General features: G+C 51.9%; 1 protein-coding gene across 4 annotated transcripts in view; it reads right to left on the bottom strand.

The window, feature by feature from the left end:
* Positions 1–10,147: 10,147 nt before the first annotated feature.
* Positions 10,148–25,472, bottom strand: part of LARGE1 (LARGE xylosyl- and glucuronyltransferase 1) — a 448,143-nt gene continuing 432,818 nt past the window's right edge. For all 4 annotated transcript variants that reach the window (XM_080661445.1, XM_080661444.1, XM_080661446.1 and 1 more), the window contains exons 12-15: positions 24,856–25,134; positions 16,394–16,540; positions 14,595–14,790; positions 10,148–11,662 (exon numbers count right to left, since the gene is read on the bottom strand). In XM_080661445.1, the coding sequence (XP_080517571.1) occupies positions 11,465–11,662; positions 14,595–14,790; positions 16,394–16,540; positions 24,856–25,134 (820 nt within the window). In that variant the 3' untranslated portion in view covers positions 10,148–11,464. The remainder of the gene's footprint in view (positions 11,663–14,594; positions 14,791–16,393; positions 16,541–24,855; positions 25,135–25,472) is intronic.

Consider the following 25,472-nt stretch of genomic DNA (forward strand, 5'->3'; position numbering starts at 1 on the left):
CATATCTTAAAGAACCCCCTTTCTCCTTGCCACGGGGAAGAAACACAGAAAGCCTTTAAACAGCCCACAACAGCACAGAAATGGGAAAGGCTTTAGAAATCAATGGTCACAACCAATTCCTCCATTGCACAGATGAAGAAAGGAAGGTTTAGGGAGGGAAGTGACTTGCTCAATTGGGGATGATGAGGCCAACAGATTAGGAGGTGGTGGTCATTGAAAAGATAGTTTACCACAGAGATGGGTGTGGGAAGAGAGGCCACGTTCATTCATTTATTTATTCATCTAACAAATATCTACTTAGGACCTACTCCATGTTAGGATCTTGAGCTGCCCTGGTGAATAAAAACCATTTCAGTTACCTACCTCCAGAGCCCACAGCCTTATCAGGGAGGTAGCCATTGAACAAATCATTACATAAATGATGTGAAGTTCAACTGTGACAGCGATTACGCAGCAGAAGTACTTGGTGCTATGAGAGCATCCTTGGGGGGGAGGGGTGTGTTTTGGGCAGAGAGGCCAGTGAGCACTCTCTTGAAGGAATGATGCTAGAGAAGAGAAGTGAAGAATGACTGACAGGTAGCTGGATGAAGAAGCCAAGGGCATGGTAGGCAGTGGGGTGGAGTGTGGTGTGAGATGAGGTTAGAAACAGAGGTAGAAGAGAGAGCCTGCAAACCCTATAAGCCGTGATAAGAAATTGTATCTTTATCCTAAGACATGCTGAAGGGTTTATCTGATTCCTATTTTCATTCCGTACACTTAATCGCACTGACAAATAACGTTAAGAATAAGTAATAGAGGAGCAGATTCAATTTCTATTTATATCCATGAGACATCCAAAGGGCAAAAAATAAACTTGGAAAATCAGTCTTTCAGTCCCTTGCTACACCATAGTTTCCTGGTCACCTATACAGCCAAACGCCTCTGTTTTTCTGTGAGCCTGGTTTGGACTGCCCACACAGACACACACATAGACACACACATGCACACAAAACAGACACACACACAGACATACACATGCACAAAAAACACACAGACACATACACACACAGACCCAAACACATATACACAGACACAAACACACACACAGACACACACTTTACACAATGTCTTCACATTCTTGATAGGGGAATAACAGAGTTTATTCTGATTAATCTCATTTAATCCAGATTAGTTTACCCACTTGGGTCCTTTGACCTGCAATTACTTGCTGTCAGGATGCTTAAAACAATGCCCATCCTGACTTCGCCAAACCATGGTAAAGCCATGGAGAGGCCTCTCCTGATGTGATGAGTGGAGTCCCACTCTGGCTCTAGAACATGGAGAAGCCCCAGGTGCACCTCATTAACTCTCTGGAAGGTTTGTGATGCCACCTGTTTGCCTGGGTGAATGTTGCTCTTCTGTAAGAACCCTGTGTTTCTGACACCTGGGGGTTTGTAGACTCTGGAGTGACTGCCCCTCCCAGGGACTAGCCTTCCACATGCAAATCCACCAATCCAAGCTCTCACCTGCCACCACCCTCTGGGCCACACCCCGCTCCGATATCCCAGGGCCAGGTTCCAGACAACTAGAGACAGCCCGACCCCAGAGCCCTCTGAGATTGTTGCAGTTAGTCAGTCCCCTCCTGCTCACCCCGACTCAAGCGAGACTTCCCTGGGAACCACAACAAAGGCCCTCGCCCACATCCCCCCTCCCTCTGCCTCTCAGCCCCGCTGGCGCTTCCCCACTTGGCTCTCCTTGGTGGGGCTGCCCTCTCCTCTCGGAACTGTCACAAATTGTCTTCCCAATGACCATCACCTTCTGCTCTGTTGGCCTCAACCTCCCTGAATAATAACACCTGCATTTTAAAACATGCCCCTGAGACTCCCCTCTTTCATTCGCTCCTGAGAGGTCCCAGGTGAAATCCCTCTGGCCCCCTGGGGCATGTGTTCATGGAAAGGTGTGGATTTCAGAGCCTGGCAGACCCCTTAGCAGCTGCAGGACTGCGGGCCTTTGGCTTCCCCTCCTTGACCTTCCTCCCCTTGCCCAGAGATGAGGACAACAGCATCCACCTCGCAGAGCTGGCTGAGGGGTAAACAGATAATGCAGGTCACCCATCCCGCACAGGACACACAGGACCTCGGGCCCAGCGGCTGCTTAACACCCACTCGATCCCTCCTCCCTCCAGCAATCTGAAAGCCTCCTTTGCTGTCTGCTCTCTGCCCGCCCGGTTTATTGTTCGGTCAACCAGAAATCTTGAAGACAATCCCTGGATGATTTATTGTGAGCTTTCCAACCTTTGCTTCCTCTATTTATTCACCTCCAGCCAACCAGAGCCTTTTATTTTCCCCTTCATGAACCCCTGCAGATGCTGACAGCTCCTGCGTGTGTTTTGATGAACTACTTGGACCCCGCACTTGGTCTAGTCACGCTCTTCTGCTGACGGCTCCTGGCTGCCGAGAGCACAGCATTGGGAGTCAGGAGTGGGGCCCGAGCTCCAGCTCTGACCGCTTCCTCTCATGACCAGGGAGCGGCACAGTGATGGGTTGGCCACTGTGAGCTTCCACTCCACCCTCACCTGTAAAATCAGAGTAAGTGTGGACACCTGCCTGTATCACAGGCTGCCCTGTGAGGCCGGCAGGACGACATAGATGAGAAATGTAAAGTGACAGCACAGTAGTGTTAGATCTGATCAAATAACTGAATATCACGATACTCTCTTCCTCAGGAACTGACCTTTAGCCCACTTCATAGTGGACATTCCCTTTCACTTAGACCACATTCCACTTGCGATGACCATTATCCTTCCCCTCTGGACATTCCCAGGCTCTGGACCTGCTCAGAGAATTTTCTGCGCAGAAGAAGCCCTTTAAAATCTCTGACTGCCCGTCCCTGGGGGCTGGTGCCATTTTGGGGCTCCACCCATCTGGTTTTCCAGATGACCTAATCCTATATAATAAGAGCCTGATATGCTGTGTCCAGTCGTCCATTCGTCCATTCAACCAATCAAAGTGTAATATGCTAATGATATGCTAAAGGCCGCTCAACCACTCGCTATGATATGCACTGACAACCAGGGGGCAGTCGACCAGTCGCTATGATATGCACTGACAACCAGGGGGCAGTCGACCAGTTGCTATGATATGCACTGACAACCAGAGGGCAGATGCTCTGACCGGTAGGTTAGCTTGCTGCTGGGGTCTGGCTGATTGGGACTGAGTGAGACAGGCCAGACACACCCTGGAGCCCTCCTGCAGTCCCTCCCTGGCTGGCCAACTTCCCGTGCCCCTCGCCGGCCCTGATCATGCACCAGTGGGGTCCCTTGGCCTGGCCTGCGCCCTCTCACAATCCAGGACCCCTTGGGGGATGTTGGAGAGCCGGTTTCAGCGATCCCTGCAGGCCAGGCAGAGGGACCCCACTGGTGCACGAATTAGTGCACCGGGCCTCTAGTAAATTTATAATTCTTTACCACTTTTGGCCTCGTGCATTCCTCCTGTGACGACCCTAACAAGTAGGACTGTGATTACACCTACAGGAGCATGTGGGCCGGCCCTCGGCTTTTCCTCCTTTGTGTATCTTGTAGTTCCCAGTATCCTTGTGTCTTGCCCCTCGCACCCCAGCCTCTCATCGCCCAGATTCCCTTCTCCCTTTCATCCCCACCCCCTGACCTTCCTTCACCCCTTCTCTAGAGGATTCGTGGAGGAAACATCGCTAAAGGATGTGCATTTCCTTCGTCCCCCGGCCTGTCTCTCTCATGTAAATTTCTTAGCCCTTCTTAGGTAGCCGTCCTTCAGGTCATCACTGGACAGATAAGCAAACAGAGGCTCAAAAGAATGCAGTAACTTGCTTGGAAGGGGCCCACCCTGGATCCCAAATGAGGACTTTTTTGAGTCTGAGCTCTTGGCTACTATATCTTGGCCTCCAGGCAATAAATACAGGGTGTCCCCAAAATATATACACACTTTGAATAATTATCAATTCCAATGGACTAAATCTGAAAAGAAACGTCCATTGAGCTGTCAAAAGGATACATTTTGGGGGACACCTTATGTTTATCGAGCATCTACTGTGTGCTGGGCACAGTGCTAGGTGCTGGGGATGCAGTTTCTTCCTAAAGAAAAGCAGTTTCCAAAGAATCACCCTCAGGTCACATCACAGAAATGGTCCCGTTCAGCCAATCACAGGCGGGGAACGCGTCCCCGGGCCGGTACTGCTCCATTCTCGCACCAGACTCCGGCGGTTTCTGCGTTCACCTTCCGCACTGAACCCCGAGCTTCCTCTCTGACCTTCTCGATGCCTGTGGGCTGCAGCCAGCACACACAAAAGGTTCTCTCTGAATGTTGGCTGCATTTAGTTAAAGGAGAAGAACATGCCCGCCTCACCCTGGGGAGAGGGTAAACACCAGGGAACCAGAGAAAAGATGGTGGAGGGAGAGCTGGGAGTAAAGATGTGCCATGAGATGGAGAGGTTTCTCCTTTCAGAAATGTCCGTGTTTCCCAAAGAAATGGTGGTGCCAATCACGTCAGGACCATGCCTGGCATTGCCCAGGCCTGGCATCGCCCCAAATAAGAGCAGCCTCGTCTCTGAGATGTCTTGTAAGACACAGTGAGCATGCCTGAGTGACCCTTTGGGCTGCACAGGCTGCCGGGGATGGGACACGGCGACCGCCCCTTCTCTCAGGCGGCGCCCAGTCCAGCCTGGAGAGAGGGGTGATCACGTGGCGTGTGGCAGGCAGAATGCTGAGGTGGCGGAAGGTGCCTGCCCCGGTGTGCATGCCCTGTATCACCCGCGCCCCTGGAATGGGGAGAATAAGATGGGATGTCTCCTAATGACCGTGTCACCTCAGGTAAGACTGTCTTAGCAGATGGAGAAAGGGGCTCCCCTGCTGGCTTTGAGGAAGTGAACCCCCTGCTGTGGAGAGGACCATGTGGCAGGGAATGGCGGGGGTCCTCTAGGAGCTGAGAATGGCCCTGTGCCTAGAGCCACCAAGAAAGCCAGGCTCTCGGTTCTACACACACACGGGACTCAGTTCTCCCAACGGTGACCTTGGAGGAGGATCCTGAGCTCCAGGTCAGAACCACAGCGTGGCTGGGGCCTTGACGGCAGCTGCTGAGACCCTGGTCAGGGTTCCCAGCCAACTCACACCTGCACTCCTGACCCACAGTTTGTTACACCGCACTCGGAAACTGACATACCCTCTAACAACATGAGGCGCACAGTGAAGGGCCTATTATAAAGCATGCCATTTCCTCCCCCCATCGGGGAAGCAGGAGACCACAGTGGTTAAGAAGGTGAACTCTGGGGCCAAACCGCCTGGGTTAAATCTTGTGCTGCTACTGACTGTGTGACTTTATGCAAATTACTTAACCTCTCTGTGCCTCAATTTGCTCCTTTGTAAATGGCTCTGGTAATATTTACTACTTAACTAACTTAGTAGATGTGAAACACTTAACACTGTCACTGATGCATAGCCAGTACTACTCAAGTGCTTCCCAATGCTGTTACCAAATCAAAAACAAAACGAATCACAAAGGATCAACAGTCTCCTATCATAGACATAGACACTGACCTCCAGAGAGAAGAGTCTTGTTTAGGCCAGAGGGAGAGTTCTACTAAATTCAGAAACGATATTTAATCCTGAAGCTAAAGGCTCTGAGAAGCCCACAGGAGAGTCTCTAACCCATTCCTGAGGAAACCAGGGTCAGTGTCAGGCCTCTCCATGCTGGTTTGGCAAGAATCGGGTTGAGCACTTAAATCAGGTTCGCAAGGATCCCCTTACCCTTGATGTCTTCTCCTAGTAATGTTTCCATCCACCCCCAATGAGGTAGAGAGCTCTGTAGCCAGTTCTACCCAAGTGTTAAATAATCTGTGGGGGAGGGTGGACAGGCTAATGAACTAGCTAATGTGGGTCCATACGTAATGAAGTCAGAGAGAAGGTAAGACTTCGCATTGTTGTTTTATCTTTTACATCCGGGAAACTAAAAACATTGAAAAGGCTCATACTTATATATATAAATAAGCGACATCCATCCTAATCTACAAAGCATTTCAATACATCTTAAAAGTAGTTATAAGACGTTTAAGCAGATAGAAAATGATCCCTTTCGTTTTCTGGTGATAAGGCAACCACATGGGGCTGGGGATGTGTCCTAGGATACCAGATACTGCCCTAGGGCCCCACCTGTGGGACTAGCTCACCAATGCATTGCATACACATCGATGGGGAACCTTCTGAGTCCTGGCTTCTTTAACACTACCTGCCATCAACGTTTATAATGTATTGCATCATATAATGCACTTGACAGGTTACATACACATATTACCTAGTCTATGAATTGGCCTGTTTATGTAACCCATTTCTCAGTCAGAACACTAAACTAGCAAAACAACTGTCCATACTCTTCAAAAATGTCCCTGTCAGAAAGTGTAAAGAAAGACCAAGGCATTGTTCCTGATTAGAGACTACAGACGACTAAACACAATATTTGAACTTGGATTGGACCCTGGAATCGGAGTGCAGAATGGGAGGGAGGTCATTCCTGCTATGAAGACATTATTAGAACATTTGGCAAATTTTGAAAGTAGACTGTGTGTTAGACTATAGTCTCGTATCAACGTTAACTTTCTTGCATTGGACCCTTGCATTGTAGTTCTATAAGATAATGTCCCTATTTTTAAAAAACACATATTCAGATTTAAAGGGGCACGACACCTACAATTCACTCTCTAATGCTTTAGAAAAAATACTGTAGACAGAGAGGTATGAGGCATAGGTGACTAAATGTTAACAACCAGTGAATCCAAATGATGGGCATCTAAGTTATTGGTGCTATTTGTGACTCCTCTGTTTGAAACGATAACTTTAGCAATAAACTAAAATTGTTTGCATAAATGCAGTAAGGTGAAACCTACCTCAGCATTACCTCTTCACTTTTCAGCTGTCCAGTAACTGTCCATCACATGACAGCTGACTGGGCCTGGCTCACTCTTGTCTCCACAGTGCTCTTTGCTGAGCGGCTGCGCAATAAATATTTGTGGCACGCAGAAAGAAATAATGATGACTGCAAGGAAACTGTTCTGATACCACCCTTCCTTTCTTCCTTCGGAAGCATAGCAGCACAACTTACCTGGAATCCGATGAAGAGTGTTGCTCTGAGCAAGCTCTGTCAATCATTTCATGACATCATCCCAGCCTCACCGATCAGATGGTCTTGGTACTACACCTTGGGAGCGCTTCCCAGAACTTCATTCCAGAAGATGTTGTGTCTCAAGACTATCTGTATGTGTTGGAACAAACCAGTGACCAACTCCATCCAAATTCATAATGAGAAACCCTACATTTTTGTGGTGCCCCAGGATCTCCTTTTCAGTTGTCACCAACCATCCCTTGACATTGGAGGGCACATACTAAGAACATTTATGTTCAATGAATGAAGACAAGGACCATGGCGGCCCTCTGACTAAATTAGATTCCATGGGTCTGAAACTTCTTAGAATGCATATAACCGACCTTTCATAAACTTCAATGGCATTACACTGGGAAATTAACCTGAGGATTATAAAAGCAAGGAGGGGAAAAAAGATATTACCATGACCTACATGAAGATATGACTGCACAAGCCCAGTAGCCAAGCTGATTTCGGTATCATCTGAGGAGACAACAGCATAGAGTGGAAAGGTAGAGGTTTTTGAAGTCAGCCAGATTTTGGTTCAAATTCTGACACCTCCATGGACAACCTGTGTGGTTTTGGGTGAGTCACATAATTTCTCTGAGGGCTGGTTCCATTCACTTAATAATAATAATAATACCTTCTTTATATTAGAATGTTGTGGTGAGGACACGAGTGCCAACTACCTCGTAGCCTTGGTTCACTAAATGGTGGCTCTTATTACTTCCACCAATGGCGTGCAGACGCCACATCAGAGAGGGGATTTTCATCACGTTTCTCCCACCGACACAGAGCTCCCTAGTGGCCTGGTGATCACAGATGCAGCCTTAACTCAAAGACAGTGGAGTCTTTGAAAGGAACAGAATTAGAGTAGGGTCTGTCCTTTCATGATGGGGCACAAAGAAGCCATTAGTCAGCTCAGCACATATGTGCTCTGTGAACCGGCCCTACACACTGGGGGATCCCTGGAGGCAGATGCTGAGCTGAGGTCCAAGGGGGAGCTGAAAACAGTGTCTCTACCTGGGCCCTGTCATCGGGGAAGGGACCCGGAGCCTTCAGGGAATCAATTACTGCCCCCTGGAGTCGATCTCGCTGTCGAAATAGGATTAGGGATTGCCCGGGTCTATTTCAAATGAATTTTCAGAACGTCCAGGAGCATAGCAAGATTTGGAGCAAACAGGAGAGGTTGCTGTCTAGACTGTGTGTGTTATTAGACGGATATTGAAGGAAAAAGTCTAGAAATCTAATAACCTTGCTATCCTTCTGTCTGCCGATATTTAATCCGTTTCTTTCCTAGTGGGGAAGGGAGGAACATTGCTTGCTTTGTGGCTTTGGATTCAAACAAATAGGCCTAGGTTTAAATTCTGGTTCTGCCACGTATGGACCATGTGAATTTGGGGAAGTTACTTAATTTCCCAGAACTTGATCAGTTTCCTCATCTATAAACAGTAATATCCACTTTGTTGTTTGGCTACAATGACTCAGTGAGCGAATGCATGCAAAAGGTCCTTCCACATAATGGTGTTACTCAATAAATCTTAGCTCTCTTAGATTCTGAATATTACAGAGAAACCTTTTCTCTCAGCTGAATGCCAAGATGGCATCGGCTATGTAAACACACACCAATGGAAAACACCAGTGTGACCCGTTTACACACTTGTGCTCCCCTAGGGAACTGATGGGAAGGAATCGACACCCACAGCCATTGCCTCTGTCCAAATGGCTGCAGCTCCCCACATGCGCTGGCCGTGAACTGCTGTTCCCAATGCACGTTCTGGGAATTCACGCTGCTGGCTGCTCTGCAGACCTCAGCCTCCACATGGAACCTGGACATCAGCCAACATCCGAGCTCCAGCCTTAAGTGAGATCAACCTCCATGTGTCAGGCACCTGTCTTTGGGGAAATGGAATTTTCTCCTGTTGGTGTGTAGTGTCAGGTTCTGGCATTTATAAGCTCAGTGTCCATGAAGCTACACCATTCTTCAATTTGTACTATTGTCTCAAAGCAATTAGCACCTTCCTTCATCCTCGGAGGTGACCCAGTTTGGATGATGAATAATATGGTCACCAAGACCCATAGGACTGCCAGTGAGAGCGAGGTGGCTGGGTACGATCCAGGTGCCATGAAAAAAAATGTACAAAATAAAACGCTTTAAGGAATTAAATATGGATTTTTAACATTGAGAAACCAGTCCTACTTAGCTCAAGTAGCTGGTAGTAATGAATCCAAAAGCTGTATCAATACATCTGTTAACAGTGGCCGTCTCTAGAAGGGGGAGGATGTCTGAGTGCCCGTGTGTGTACACACAGTGAAGAAGGCACTGGCGTGCTGGTAAATGTTTAACAACCAGCTCTCGGGTGGTGGTGCCCTAACTGGTGGCATATTGAGCTACAGATGTGATGTCACTTGAACATAGAAGAAAAGTGAGTTCCTGTGAGCCTGGTTCCCACACGCCAATGGAGAAAGGGGGTTAATATGTAATTTGAACGCTTTTGGAATATTTTACTTTTTACTATATCCATAGATTAACTTTGTAATATATGTGGGTGATATATATGTGCACATCCATAAACTTATTTACATTGGTTTCAGGATTAGCCCTAAGAGTTGTTTTCCTAATTTTAAAAAAATCTGAGTGAAATATCCATCTGACCGTGTAACACATCACGGTCTCCTAAACCAGGTTGCTGTGGGGTGTCCTAGGACCACCAGGTCAAAGGGGTGGGGGCTCACTTTCCTACTGATGCCCATGACTTACCTTGCTGCCGCCATCTGCTATCTAAAACATCTGTGTTCACACAGAAACTAAGTGGGAAGTGTGACAGTGCTGTGTTAGAGGATAGAGTGAAATCTAACCTCAGGCAAGGAGGCAAAGGTTATGGTTCAGATGATGAGAGAAATAAAACGTCAACAGGAAGTGGAAAGTTGCTGTTTCTCAAGTTGGCTCGATACACTGAGTGTGTCTCGGCAGCTTCTTACAGGAGTGGGAGGGGGCGGGAAGAAACAGTCCATACTTCCGTTTATTGAATGCAGCGTTCGCTGGGCAAATCGCAACTCAATACAAACTGCCCCGCAGAGTAGGGCATTGACTCTCATTCTCATCATTGTAAACACAACATTAATATTGAAGATTCAAGAAAATGGGTAAAAAGTCCAGTGTCTCCTCCATCTGTGTAACCAGTGAAGGTGCCTGCCTACCCTCTGGGCAGGTCCCAAGGGAGCCTGAGGTCGTGACCTCGTCCCCACCGCAGTGAAGCGGGAATGAACAGAGGAGCCCACGTGCTCGTCTCGAACATCTCCGAATGGGCACGTGCATCTTCAGCATCGGGCTCGCACAGATTATGGAAGTTCTTCCAAAGGCCTGAGCGGTTCTCGCCTTTCACATGCACCGAACCAGTCCCTTCGAAGCCCTTCCCCCAGGAATCAGTCGTTGCCAATAGAAAATGTGACCCGTTGTAAAACAGTTGGTTTTCCTATGTCCATCTTAGCCCCGGGACTCTGAAGAGGGGGGAGTTCAAGGTCACGGGGGCCTTGATGATGACCCTGGAGAAGGTGGCCCATGTTCAACTACTGGCTGAATTCGCCTCTTCCCTGCTGGGCCACGGTGGATAGAGGGTATGGGTTGAGGCAGCTGACTTTTCTGTCAGAGCCTTAAAAGGTCAGATTTTCTATTTTGGATTCCCATATAAAAACAAACAAAAGAACACCCGCCCCCCAACAAAAACAAATCAAAATAAGAGTGACATTGAGGACAAAGAACCAAACAACCACGCCTCCAGGTCCCGCCACGCACCATGTCCCCATCGGGTTATTTTTTTATTTTTTTAGATGGTTGGTTCCAATCATTGGCTTGCCCTCATCTTGGGTACTCAGCTAGATGGCAGGACAAGGACGAAAGTCTGACGAACGAAAAGACACTTCTGCCTTTATTTCCTGGGATGGCTGATGCCCAGCACCCTCACTTCCTTTTCTTAAACAGCAACGAGAACATTCCACAGACCTACTTGGTTGTGTGGCTTTGTGGTAGGATAACCCCATGGCTCCCTCTCACCCCTCCGTGTCCCATTCTGGAAGAGACCCTGGGGACGAGCTAGTTCTCCACATTCTGGGAATGCTGGGTTGTGGGGCAGAGTGGGCCTGGACGGATCCTTGTCCCAGATCTCTGTGGTGTAGGCAGCCTTGTTGGGCCAAAGAGACAAATAAAAACAAACAAAAAAAAAACATTGCTTCATTTTGAGTTCCAAGGCTGGGCCCCAAACAGCAAGTGGCTCTCCCCCCCTGCAGAATGTCTGTCTCTCCCTGGCGGTGGCTTCGTGATGCTAGCTGTTGTTCTCGGCCGTGAGATATTTGAGGGCGGCAAAGCCATAGCGGCGGGACATGTCCTGCTGAAACTCTTCCTTCAGGGTTTTGAGACAGACGCGGTATTGCTTGTTGGACCGGAACTTGGTGATGTCGAAGCTGGGGGCATGAGGCATGTGGATCATGTAGGCGTTGGGAAGCACGGTGAATTCGTATTCCTGGAAGGAGACAAGAGCAGCTTGAGCACTTGCAAGAACCCTGGGTAACGTGCGATGAATCCACCTGGATGACTGGATGACTAGCAGGGGTCCTCAAACTTTTTAAACAGGGGGCCAGTTCACTGTCCCTCAGACTGTTGGAGGGCCGGACTATAGTTTAAATAAAAAACTATGAACAAATTCCTATGCACACTGCGGGCCTGGGACGAGTCGGCTGCTAAGCAGGACAGGCAGCGGCACCCAGCGGGCTGGATAAATGTCCTCGGCGGGCCGCATGTGGCCCGCGGGCTGTAGTTTGAGGATGCCTGGACTAAGGGAATGAATGAAGCGAGGAAGGACATGAAAAAGGAGGGCAGCACCATGGACAGCACCACCGTGGCGTTCCCATGGCGTTGGACAAAGTGGTTGGCTTCTCTGAGCCTTAGTTTTCTCATCTATAAAATGAAAGTGATAATGCCGACCTTGGAAGATGAGGAATAATGTTGGCATAGTGCTGGGCAGAGTTCATGGCCCATAAAAGGTGCTTGATAAATGTAAGCACATGCCTGTGCAGTTGCTCTGGAAAGAGAGATTATTCTGCTCAATGAAATGAGGTCTGTTTAGGTGATTTCTCACAGGACTCGCTGTGATAGTCTCAACAGATCAGCACAAAGGAGGGGACAGAGAAGGGACAAAGAAAAAGTTCCGTTTTGATGAACGGAACTTCATCGAGAATAAAACTCTCGCCTACCCATCTTATTACAAGTCTCACCACCATGGTGTCCTCTGTGTGACAGGATACAGATAGAAACTCGGGCCAAAAAACAAAAATGTCTCTGAATAGCAAAGCAGGTGACAAACTATTTAGGACATGTCACTCAAGCAGAACCTGGCACACCTTCACTCAGCATCTATGTTCGCTGGTTTTGGGCATAATGTCTAATAAATTTTGGTCATCCAGGGCAGAATAAACTCGGAAAGGGAAAATCCAGATAGAGGAATTCTGATGGCAGCAAGAAATGACAGCTGATGGTGAGAAAGGAGGGAAAAGAGCCCTAGTTGGTTTGGCTCAGTGGATAGAGCGTCGGCCTGTGGACTGAAGGGTCCTGGGTTCGATTCTGGTCAAGGGCACATGTCCGGGTTGCAGGCTCGATCCCCAGGAGGGGTGTGCAGGAGGCAGCCGATCAATGATTCTCTCATCATTGACGTTTCTCTCCCTGTCATTTCCTCTCTGAAGTCAATAAAAAATATATTAAAAAAAAGAAAGGAGGGAAAAGAAAAGGCTTAGTTGCCTGAGACATTTCATGTGGAGACAAAGAGACCTACCAATCCACCTGTCCCTACAGGTGTGGCTGGATTACCCGTCAGGTGTGTACCTGTTATTTCCTGACATCGCTGGAAAGGGCAAAATCATGTTTGGCGTGTGCTATTGGCAAAGAGAGGAAAATAAATGAGGACTTTTCAAGGGTTCTGTCTAAATCGCCTAAAACAAACGTAGCCCAGATCTCAGTGCTGGAAAATAGGCTTTATTTGAGCCAGCTCCCCCACCACGCTGCTGGCTGCGTGAATGCCACATTTCTTCTCCTCCAAGCAGAAGCCCAGGCAGACTACACACTTCTGTCTGGGAGCAGCGCTGGGCCCCTTCCAAGGATGACGGGACGTGCGGAGACTACAGGTCATGCTTTCCGTTGTTAAATACGGACACTGTTCTACAGCCTTCTGTCTATACCAGTGGCTCTTAGACCCAGATGTTGATGGAAAACGCCTGGGACTGCTCTCAAACACATTGGACCTGCTGGAGAGCCCTCGGGGTGACTCCGGGGCAGCCGGCACCCAGCATCCATCCTTTCCCCTGTATTTGGGGTGCTCTTGTTGAGAAACATTTCCACTGTGCTCCATGAGGAGGCGCCTTGGAGAACAGCATACGGAGAGAAAAAGGGTGGGGTGGTGGGCCCAGGAATCCTCCTGACTTACCCAGATTAGTTTTGCTTTTGTTTGCTTAACAGAGGGTTGACCGACGGCAGCGTGTCTGGCCCACTACATTGTGTTTCTTTTTTAAAAAATATGTTTTTATTGATTTTAGAGAGGGGGGAAGGGAGAGGGAGAGTGAGAGAAATATCTATGTGAGAAAGAACCATCGATGGGTTGCCTCCTGTACACGCCCAACCGGGGATCCAACTGGCAACCTGGGTATGTGTCCTGACTGGGACTCAAACCAGTGACCTTTTGGTGAATGGGATGATGCTCAGCCAACTGAGCCACACTGGCCAGGGCTTCACTGTGTGGTGTTTTTATAAATAAAGATTTATTGAATGCGGCCATACACATTTGTTCAGATACTGTCTATGACTGAACGACAGGAGCAGAGTTGAGACCCTAGGACCCACAACCCCCCCTCCCCCCAATTGACTATCTGTTCCTTGACAGAAAAATCGGCAGACCCTGGTTTGGTTTAACCTATTAGAATCCTGCAGGCGACTGCTGCTGAAGTGGGTGCTCGGTAAGTATTGGCAGAATGAATGGAAGGGTTTCATGGGTGACTACAGCCTAAAAATATCACTCTTGGTTACGGGGCGGAATAATCAGCTGGATCTTAGCTGCACGCTGTGTGGCATTTATATGACTCACAGGCTGAGTGGGAAAGGTCATTGTTTGCTTGCCTATATCACCGGATTGAGTGAGGAGGAGGGGGGCGGGTGAGATGGCTTGTCACGAGACACCCACATTTGTCTGGGTCTTGGCCTGGAACCCAGCTCTCATGCAAGGGCAGAGAGGGATAATTTGGGAATTGACAGCCCGAGGATTAGCACTGCCATTCTCACTCCAGGTCCCTGAGCACATTTCCTCCCCTCTCAGGTCTCCTCTCTCTTATCTCCAAGGTCTCTCAGCTCGAAGACCAAGGCTCCCCGCCCCTGCCCACTGCCTCTGGTCCATGCCATTCCTCTCCTCTCACCTGTGCATCCAGTTCCATGATGTGAGCCACCTTGTTCCAGCCAAAGCCCACAAACCTCCGGTCGTACTCGGGGCAGTCCCGTCTCACGACAACGTACGGCTCGAAATCGGCCTCCCACTCGACCCGGTAAGGCGTGGTGGCGGTCCGCCACTTGGCGAAGTTCGTGGGCGCGTGGCCTTTTGTCCAGACGTGGTACCTGGGACACAGGGAGAAAAGCCGCTGAGTGGGAGGAAGGAAGCTGAGCTCTCCCAGGGCTGCTGACTGAGAGGAAGAAGAGGTGGATGCTGAGACAGTCCTTGTTGGGGCCTGAACTGTGTCTGCCCCAGAAGATAGGCTCAGTGCTCACCCCAGGACCTGTGGAGGTGGCCTCTTTGGAAACAGGGTCTCTGCAGATGTGACCACATTCAGATGAGGTCGCCCTGGGTCAGGGTGGTGTCCTTATAAGAAAAGGTGAACTGACTACAGGGACCCACAGGGAAGGCGGCCACAGGAAGACCAGGCAGGACTGAAGTGAGGCACCCACATGTCAAGGAACAGCAAGGATGGCCGGCAGCCCCCGTGAACCAGAAAGAGGCAGGAAGGACTCTCCTCCGGAGCCTTCCGTGGGAGCAGGGACCTGCCCACACCTGGATCCCGCACATCTGGCTTCCAGATCTGAGAGTACATTTCCATTGTTTTGAGCCGCCCAGTGTGTAGTATTTCGTTACGACAGTCCTAAGAAACGAATCTACATCCTTTACGTGCAAGGAGACCCTCCCTGTGGAAGGGAAGATGAACTCCTGAGGGGCTCTGCAGCATTTATAAGCAACGAACTGCGGGTTAGCCTTGACCCAAGTTATTCCACTGTGGAAGGCTGAGGGCTAAGGTGACCCTCGCGACATTACCTTTCTAAAATGTTCTCCTCCTCGAGGTAGATCCTGTGAATATATCGCTCCTGTGACTGTGTTACATCGTGTGGCAAGAGGGATCTTTCTAGGTGTGATTAAGGTTACTAATCAGTTAACCTTGAATTAATTGAAAGGGAGGTGCCTGGGGCGAGCCAGCCCGAATCCTGTGAGCCTTTAGATCTGGCTCCAGAGAAAGCAAAGAACCATGTGTCAGCTGCCCCTAGGGGCCACGTGGCTGAGAACCAGCCGGGAAATGGGGACCTCAGTCCTACAATCTCAGGATAAAGAATTCCACTGACAACCAGGGAGCCTGGAGGAGGAGGCCACGTGCAGTCTCGCCCACACCTGAGCCAGGTGGCACGTGAGCAGAGCATTCAGCTTTTCTGTGTCTGGACTTCTTACTCTTAGAGATGGTGCCACAATACAATTCTATTGTTTCAAGTTTTTAAACGTGTGATAATTTGTTATACAGCAATAGACACTGCACATACCAACAATGGTGTAGGTTAGTATTTCTTCGGCACTCGCCAAAAAGGGGTAAGGGAGGCAGCGCCCATGGTGCTGACAGGATAAAACCCACTTACCAGGTGAATGCATGAACACACAAACAAAAGAGCGAATTCGAGGCCAGGAGGCAGGCGGGTAAACGGAGTCAGCAAGAATAGGCTGAACTCCCTACAGCCTTCCCATCCTTCCATCTGGACACATAATGCCCGTCACCCACTGTGCATGGGGCACGGGGACGGTAAAGCATATTCCAAGGACCCCGTCTGGGGCCAGTGGTGCTTTCTCTGGCCTTAACATGGTCCGAGGTCAGCCACAGACTTCTGGACCAACAGCTTTGGCGTGTGGGTCTCCAGAATCGAGGAGAGCTCTGGGCACCCCCAGGGGCCAGCCGTGGGGGCCACACACCTGAAGGTGAAGAGAGTCCCCATGTCCAGCATCGATAGCAGCTCCGCCTTGGACTTGGGGAAGGAGAGCCGGTAGCGCAGCGTCTCGAACGCGGGGACGATCATCGCTTTCTTGGTATTGGCGAGGTCCAGCTGGATGACAGACTTCCTGCAAAGAGAGGGCGGGGCGTCAGGGGCCCTGGGATGCCCAGTGATGGTCGACCCCGCGTGAGGGTGGGAGGTGGTCGGCTCAGGGAGGTGCAGGAGAGAAAGCCCCCGCCAGCCTCGGGGTTTTGGAGAAACCGAGGCCCAGGGAGGCTAGGCAGCTTGCCCAATCCTCTCTGGACTCCAGACTAGAACTGTGGTCTCTGAGCTGAAAGCGGAGTCTCCCTGGAGAGTGGATGGAGGGCAGGGCTGGGGACCCTCTCCCACCTCAGGTGCATGGCCTGCCAGAGCCAAGGAGAGCAGGCAGGTCGCCAAGGCTGCACAGGGCTCGGGCCCAGCAGCTGGGTCCACTGGGCCGGCCACGCAGGAGCAGCTGGACATAAGCTGCTGACAGAATGACCAATGTGGGCAGTTGAGCCCATCTCTGTGACTCCTCAGTCCCTCGAGTCCTCCAGACCCTGAGCCTTTAATCTAGAGTGACCCACCCCACGCAGCCTGCACCCGGGACTACTGGTGCCCACGTGCTGGAGGGTGGGAAGTCTCCATCCTCTCATTCACTCCTGGCCAAGCCTGGCCTGCTCTGCTCCTTCGAGGCCCCTCCTCTCTCTCCTGGATGTGCCTGCCAGTTCCCAGCTCTGTGGCTGTCACTTGGAAAGGGAGAAAGTTCTAGAGAGAGGGCCACAGAGCACGAGGTTTGTAATAAACACGGACAGAACCTGAATCCTGGCCCTGTCGCTTTACGGGCAAGCGATTTAGCTTCTCACTACCTCAGGTTCCTTTTCCCTAAAACGGGGCAATCCCATCCCCCTCCTGGCACTGCTGTGGGGCCTGAACAAGGTCAGCGTCACGTACGTACTGCTTGGCACACCTGCGCATGGCAGACCGTGGTCCCTGCTGTACTGCAGGGTTTGCTCGGATTCCATTCCAGCTGCCAAGGAAGGAGTCCTGTGGACAGGCCCAGGGTGTGTGGGGACATCAGCCAGGCCTTGCCATCGGCCCCCGGCTCTGTCTCTCAGGATCTCTTTGGGCCATGACCGTGGTACTTCATTCTGCCTTCCCGCTCAGACCACTGACCCCTGGGTCTCCAGGCTGGCATGGCTGTCTGCTGGTAATCTCCGACCACATAGTGATTGATGCCTACCGTGGTTAACTGTATGTGTCAGCTGGGCGAGGCTCTGCCGCCCAGCGGTCTGGCCAAACATTTGTCCAGACCAGCCTTGGGCAAACTACGGCCCGTGGGCCGGATCCGGCTGTTCTATCCGCTTCTCTTGCTCTCCCCTCCGCTCCTTTACTTTGAATTTATATTAGTTCACACAAACACTCCATCCATGCTTTTGTTCCGGCCCTCCGGTCCAGTTTAAGAACCCATTGTGGACCTCGAGTCAAAAAGTTTGCCCACCCCTGGTCCAGACATTGCTGTGAGGTATGTTGTGGATGGAATTGACGTTTACAATTAGTTGACTTTAAAGAATGGCCCTGACCCTTAATAATGGGGTGGGCCTCATTCAATCAGTTGCAGGCCTTAAGAGCAAAAACGGAGTTTCCCATTTTGTCTCAAGATGGTAACATAAGAATCCTGTCTGAGTTTCCAGCCTGTCCTATGGATTTCAGACCTGCCCATCCTCAGAATTCCTTAAAATCTCTCTCTCCCTCCCTCCCTCCCCCTCTCTCTCGCTCTCTCTCTCTCTCCATCCGTCCATCCTATTGGTCTGTTTCTCTGAAGAATCCGGATTGATGCACTTTCCTGCTTCTTGTCCAAGTAGTCGCAAACTCCCTACAACAATTTTGGACTGAAGACTCTTAAAAGAAACCTTCGGCATCTGCTGAAGTAACTCAGAACCTGCTGGAATAAAGGACAGCAGGGCAAATACAAGTGATTGGGAGCCAGCCAGCACAGGTTCAAATGATGCCCGTCACGCTGTGATGACCGTGGGCACCAGGCTCGACATCTCCTGGTCACAGGTCCCTGGTCTGTGAAGGGGATATGATATGATGACGCTTATCTCCTATCAATCAGGGCTGCTGGGGGATGACAATCCCTGAGAGCCTGACACAGGGCCTGGCTTAGAATAACTCATTGACAAATGAGCCCCCGCCCCTTCCCCAGCTCAGCTTATTGGGGGGCCGGTTGTAAGAAAATGTGCCTACATGTATGCATGTGTGGACCTGTATGCATGTGCCTGTATGTGTGCACATGCGTGTGTGATACTTAGGGAGGCTGTGAGAAGCCCCATTCCCCCAGCTGTCCCCCCACCCCCCTAAACTGCCTTGCTTCAGCAGGGATCCTCAAACTTTTTAAACAGGGGTCCAGTTCACTGTCCCTCAGACCGTGGGAGGGCCGGACTATAGTTTAAAAAAAAACTATGAACAAATTCCTATGCGCACTGTGGGCCCGGGACGCGTCGGCTGCTAAGCAGGACAGGCAGCGGCACCCGGCGGGCCGGATAAATGTCCTCAGCGGGCCGCATGTGACCCGCGGGCCATAGTTTGAGGACCCCTGGATACTATAGACGTAAGCGGGCTTTCACCCAGAGCCGGGGGAGGTCACCTGATCAACGCCTCTGAGGACTCAGCCACCTCCTCGGGCAGAGAGGAAGGCGGCAGCGGAGCGAGGCAGCAGCCCAGCCGAGTCCTTTCTCAGACACATCCCTGAACGGAGGCCAGGAAGCCAGGAACAGGGTTTGCTCGGATTCCATCCCAGCTGCCAAGGAAGGAGTCCTGGCCGACAGGCCCAGGGTGTGTGGGGACATCAGCCAGGCCTTGCGAATGAGGGGCACGAGGCTGCCCACCGGAAACACACGCAGAACGGGTGAGGTCGGAGAGGGGCAGAGCCCGGCGGGGTCCTGCTCCTGCCCCGATGGCGTGAACACCTCCAGGCAGAGCCGGCCCATGAGGGCGGGCGGGAAGGAGCGGCGGAGGGCAGGAGCTCTGGGGTGGTTACAGGAGAAAAGCGCCGTAGTGCACGGTGCCGCGCTCCGTGCTGGGGACTCTCCACTGCTCTCTGTATTACCAGCATCGCCCCTCTTTCATGACCCCGCTGCCCCGTGTTCACGGCCAGCGGCTGTGGCAGAGCTTCGGGGAGCCGCCTCTTGGTGGGCGCGCTTGTGTTGTGTGGCCTCGGGTCCCAGGCAGCCAGCGCTCTTCAGCGAGGAAGGTGGCCCGGGGGGCAGACGGCCCAGAGTCAGGTCCTCCCGGACACTCCCCGGCGGCACGCTGGGCAGGGGACCCCTCTGTGCCACGGTTCTCTCCTCGGGGTCGGGAACAGAGCTTGTGCCTGGACTGCGGGTTTTGTGAGGATTAGATGGATTGTCTCACGGAGGGGCCGAGGCAGTCTCCAATGCACAGAACACACTGGTAAAGACCATGTGTGATGCGACATGGCCGTCATGAGGAGGAGGGAGACGGGCCCACCAGGCAGCCGGGTGGTTAACAGGGCAAGCATGGGACCCTCTGGATAAACTCGGGTAAGCGGGGTGTCCACTTAGCGAGGCTGTGCCTGTGGGCAGGGGACTTAAGCTAAACCTCCTCATCTGCAAAGTGAATTGTGAGGCTCCATGACCACATACGGTGACAGTGCTCACAACAGTGCCTGCACACAGTAAGCGCTCAATAAACACTAGGAGTTATGGACAGTAGGATTAAAACGCCGAACTAACCTAAGGAAATGCCACCTGTAATGGCAGGCAGCCGGCTAACCATGCTCGGTGCTCCGCCTGCCAGCCGTGCTCAGGTTCCTGTGCTCATTCAACAAGGACTCGCAGAGCACCAAGCCACGCCGGGGACACGGGACGGGGAGGGTGGTGAGGCGTCACCCTGGGGAACAGAGTAACACTGACATCTGTCGCTCCCGTACAGGCCGGAACAGAGACTCTGCCCAGCCTCTGCCCCTGGAAAGTCAGGGCAACGTCTGTGAAGCACAGCAGAGACGGTTAAGCGTCAGGCCCTGAACAAGGATGAGGATTCTGCATGGTGAGTGCAGGAGGGCAGCCGTGGGCTTCCCACCTGCGATCCCTTTGCTATTCCGGATCATTCCTCAAACATGCCTGGACACGTCATGCCTTTACGCCTGTCAGTGCTTCAAGCCGGAACCCCATCACCTGTCCTCGAGGCCTTTCCTGCCCGCGGCCCATGACGCTGGGTCACCTGCTGGGAGTCTGAGCCCCTGGATCCTTTGTCTGTGTCAGTACTGATGACAAGAATAGCAGCCCAGCGCTTCCAGCTGGAGCGCCCCCTAGAACGTGAGCCCGGAGTGCAGGCACCCCCAGAGCCTAGAACAGAGCCGGCCACGCAGACACACACGCAATGTCTGTTCCTGGAATAGAGAATGCCCAGGCCTGTGGTAGGTGCTCTCCACATGCTACTACACTCGCTCTCCCCAGGATCTCCAGGAGGGAGTGATATGATCCCCGTTTCACAGAGGAAGACAGCGAGAGAGGTTAGGGACCCTGGTCAAGGTCAAGCAGGTGCTGAGTAAGCAGTACGCAGCATTAAAGGCAGGTCTGAGTGACTCCGCACTGTCACGGGTCCAGTCAGTGCTTACTAACTATTTTCCTGAATGAACGAACAGGAGCATGCAATTTCCCGTTTTGTAAGAAAGAAATGGAGATGGGTATATGGAGCGACCCTGGCTGCACTCGCGGTGGACGGGTTGGGGGTGGGGGCCTGGCAAAGACGTTCGATGCCGAGTGCTGTGAGGGGCCCAGGGACAGAAAACTCACCCCTGGTGAGCACCTGCTACACCCCCACAGAGGCTATTCCTCGCCCCTTTTTAATCGAGTAAACAGAAGGTTGGGGAGACGAAGCCGCCTCAAGTCACACACTGGATATCTGTGCCCGAACCTCCACTCAAAGGCAGGTCTGCCGCGGCCCCGTCGGATTCCAAGCGACATTTCTGAAGCCAAGACTAATAGCGGCACGTCTTTCTCCAGAAGAAAAGGTGAAGGGGCAGGAGAGAGATTTTAGTGAAACTCTGTGGCTATGTCCCTGCATCTAACTGCCTTCATTATTTTCCAATGGATCTGTTTGTTTTGTTGTTGTTATATTAGCTGGTTGCCAAGCAACGGCTTAGGGAGCTATGATGCTGAACTTTTTTTGGTACCCAAGTAGGCCCCCCAAAAGGGTGATGTAAGTGTTTGGGGGTCCAATGAGAGGGCTGCATATCAGCCTGCCCTATGTCCTGGGATTTCAGAGTGACCTGGCCCCTCCATCGTGAGCAGCTGTCACAGAGGGCAGGCCACCTGCCTCCTGGACACAGTCCACCTCTTCGGGGCCTCAGTCTGGTCACCTGGGATAACACTGACCTCATAAGCAGGTGTGAAGAACAGAGAGACCATACATGAAGCAGCTGGCAGGGCTGCTGGCACATGATCAGGGCTCGATGCATTGTAACTATCATTTTAACATTAATATTTCCACAGTGTTTGGGCAGAGCACTGTGTTGCATACGCACACGGGGAAGTCAGTCTCTAGGGGCCTCCCCTGGCCTCCCTGGGGTCCACGACCCCCTCAGCAAACAGTGTCCTCAACCTCACCCCAAACCAAGGCTCCAAGGCCGGTCACGAAGCACAGCTACTTTCAGTGTTTGCATCAGAAACGAATCCGTCCCACTAATGCGGATTTTTTTCCTTCAACCAAAGGCCAGTCAATACGTTTATCTTCATCTGAGAAGGATACTGCGTGCTTATTTGGGGCCTCCGATAGAATCACATTCCTTCCCAATTCTCCAAAGTCTGTTGCCAAGGAATTCTCTAGGTCAGAGGTCACACCCTGGTAGTCTGGAGTGGGGGTGGGAGGTGCCATTCAGCCTGAAGATACGTTGGTCTCGCTCAACACTATGCCTTTTTAAAGAATTAGTTGTCAACATTAAAAATTAAAACATGATGCCAAAACCGGTTTGGCTCAGTGGATAAGAGTGTCAGCCTGCGGACAGAAAGGTCCCAGGTTCGATTCCGGTCAAGGGCACGTAACTTGGTTGTGGGCACATCCCCAGTGGGAGGTGTGCAGGAGGCAGCTGATCGATGTTTCTCTCTCATCGATGTTTCTAACTCTCTATCCCTCTTCCTTCCTCTCTGTAAAAAATCAATAAAATATATTAAAAAAAAATTAAAACATGAAAATCCACATTTCTAGCTCCTCTCAAAAACTATGAAGGCCTTGCTCTCCTCCCCTGTGCCCTGCCCCCATCCCCACTGCCCCCCGACAATAACTCCACAATGGAAGTGGAGAGACACCAGCTGTCTGAGATGGGGGCCCATGAAGACAGGAGTGGAGTTTTAGGAGCACTGGGCCATATTTCAGAACCCCTGAACCACACGCACCGTGACCCGGTGGCCAAGGCCACCGACAACACCAGGCGACTGACTCTGCGTGAAGTAAACGTTACTTAGTGGGCACACTGGCGCCTCACACTGGCACGGTCTCGGTTAGTGTTTAGCAATGTCTTTGATCAACACAACACAGGAAGGCAACATACAAACACACAGCTCACTTGTGATGTCTTTCAAAACATGATGCCATGAGGCAAAGTAATAAAACAGTGCTTGGACGGGGAGCGTAGAGAGCGCAGCCTTTTAAGATGGGGTCCCCCTTCCCGGGGAGCCCCAGAAGGGTGGAGGATGGGCTGTGGTCCTGAAGCCTCTCTCTTCTTGGTTCCCACCGTCTGGTCCTTTGGGAGCCCTGCCTGCCCCCCAGAGCCTCCACAGAATCCACAGAAACCGGGGCTGAAGCGCTGTCTGGCCACACGGGGGCGCCCTCACTCCACACACTGGGATTCCAGGTCCAGCTGGAGCAGCACAGTCCCATTCCCAGTGCCCCCCGGAGTGAGGAGTTGGGGTTCACAGGGCTCTGGACCAGGGCGCATGCTCTTGGGGAAGATGCCGCTCCTCCTCCCGGAAGGAGGGTCATGCTGCCCCGAGGTTGCTCACGCTGCCATTCTTAATGGAGAGGCTAGAAGGGGGCTCCCCCTGCTCAAGGGGAGGGACTGAAGCTCTGAACCCCAAGACAGCCCTGGAAGCAAACTCAGAGTGGACAGAGAACACGCTGCCTTCTAGAGAGAGGGCCGGAGGGCCCGCATCACCCACACGCCAGCCTCACTGCAAACGGTTTCAACTCTTTTAAGATTGACAGAGACAGGAAGGCAGGGAGACTGAGAGACACAGAGGGAGACAGACAGACAGACAGACACACACACACACACAGAGGAAGGGAGGGTAAGAGAGAGCTCAGCTCTGGCTCCACCTGGGACAGCCGGGGACCCCAGTGCGCCAGACAGGTACCGACACAGGGCAGCCTGCAGACTTGGAGGCCAGCGGACGCGGGTTCAAGTCCCAGAGCCGCTGTGTGGACGACTAGCTTCCCCGAGCCTCACCGTTCCAGTGGTACAGGGGCGGGGGGGAGGGGGGGTCTCGCCATGCCTGCCTTTTGGACTTGAGCTGTGGATCCAGCGGGTAATTAATATGTGCAAACACCTCTCGTGGTGCCTGGGCCCAGGCAAGCCCTCACTCGGTAGCAGAGATAATTCACGCTGACAAATGACAGTGATAAAGGACTCAAATGTTTGACCATCTACACCTTGTGAGTTTAGCTTTCTCATGGGGGGACTTCAGGGCTGAATGGATTCTACAGTCCCTTCAGTTCAGATTGCTATTCCTAATAAATGTCGCTCCCCACACGGTCATCTACGCTTTTCAAGAGCTCAGTTGCTCTAGCCCCCCAAGCCTGACCCCCCCGTGCGGGGCGAGGGGGGAAGGCTCACTGGAGAGGCAGAGCGGCAGCCGTGGAGGTGAGCGAGCTTAGGGCCCGGAGTCAGATGCCGCCTCCGCCCCCCGCTGAGCCCCTGCCCCTGCATTGCCTGGTGCGGAACCCCGAACTAACAGCCTCCGTCTCACTCCCACAGTCTCCCATTGGGAAGATGAAGATAATGATAGTTAGAACCCATGGCGGGCACCGAAGGGGGAGGGGATGAAACCCTGCGTGTCAATCACTCAGAACAGTGCCAGCCTCTCAGCAAGGACCCCACTAGGGGTTAGCCACCAGCATCACTTTGATTCGTTTGACAGACAAGGCCGTGACCTTTCTAGAATGGTTGGATGAAAGTTGTCGGACCCCCAAACCGGGTGAGGAACGGGGTTTTCATAGGAGCTAAAGAAAGAAGGTTAAACTGGAGGGCAAAAGAGATGCTTTTGAGACCATGTTCTGCCCTAACATTTCAGGAGGCAAACTAGCTTCCTTCCAATCTGTTCACCATAAAAAGGAGACCTGGGGGCACCCCAGGGGTGGGTGTGGTCCTGGCAGACGCGCCTGCGCCCCGCGGGCCCTCACCTGAGGTACTCATAGAGTCCGTACATGGGCAGGAAGTCGATGTCAGACAGGAACATGTAGGGCGTGCCCACGTGCTTCATGGCCACGTTGCGCAGCAGGTTCACGGGGTAGAACTGGCCCTCCTTGTACACGATGTGGTAGGCCACGTTGTGACGGCTCATGAGCACCTCGGAGCCCTGCGCGTAGCGGAGGAACTGCTGGGCCTCGGCGTCCGACAGGTAGAGGGCCAGGCTGATGGGCCCTTCCCAGTGCTTGCAGATGGCCTCGAGCATCTGGAGCCTGTGAGAGACAGGAAGGTGAGCCACGGGGCCCCATCCGCGCATCCTCCACCCGCCCTCCTGGGGGGCTCTGCCTCCTCCACGGGCACTTAGTCAACCAGCCTGAGCCCTCTACAGTGTGACGGGGCGCAAATCACCAAACCTCAGCTCCTTTATCTACCAAATGGGCATAAAACCACTTGCCTGGCTGGCTCTGGTCTTTGTCTGCTTCTAATCGAGTGAGTGACATGGAGAAAGTCACGTCCCCAAATACGCCTTTTCTTTTCAACAGGGTGGTGAAGACGATATTAAATGATTTAAAGATCCCCTTCCCGCTCAAAGCTGCTATCCCTCTCCTCC

This window comes from Plecotus auritus (genome assembly GCF_963455305.1).
Source record: "Plecotus auritus genome assembly, chromosome: 3".
Taxonomy (NCBI): Eukaryota; Metazoa; Chordata; class Mammalia; order Chiroptera; family Vespertilionidae; genus Plecotus; species Plecotus auritus.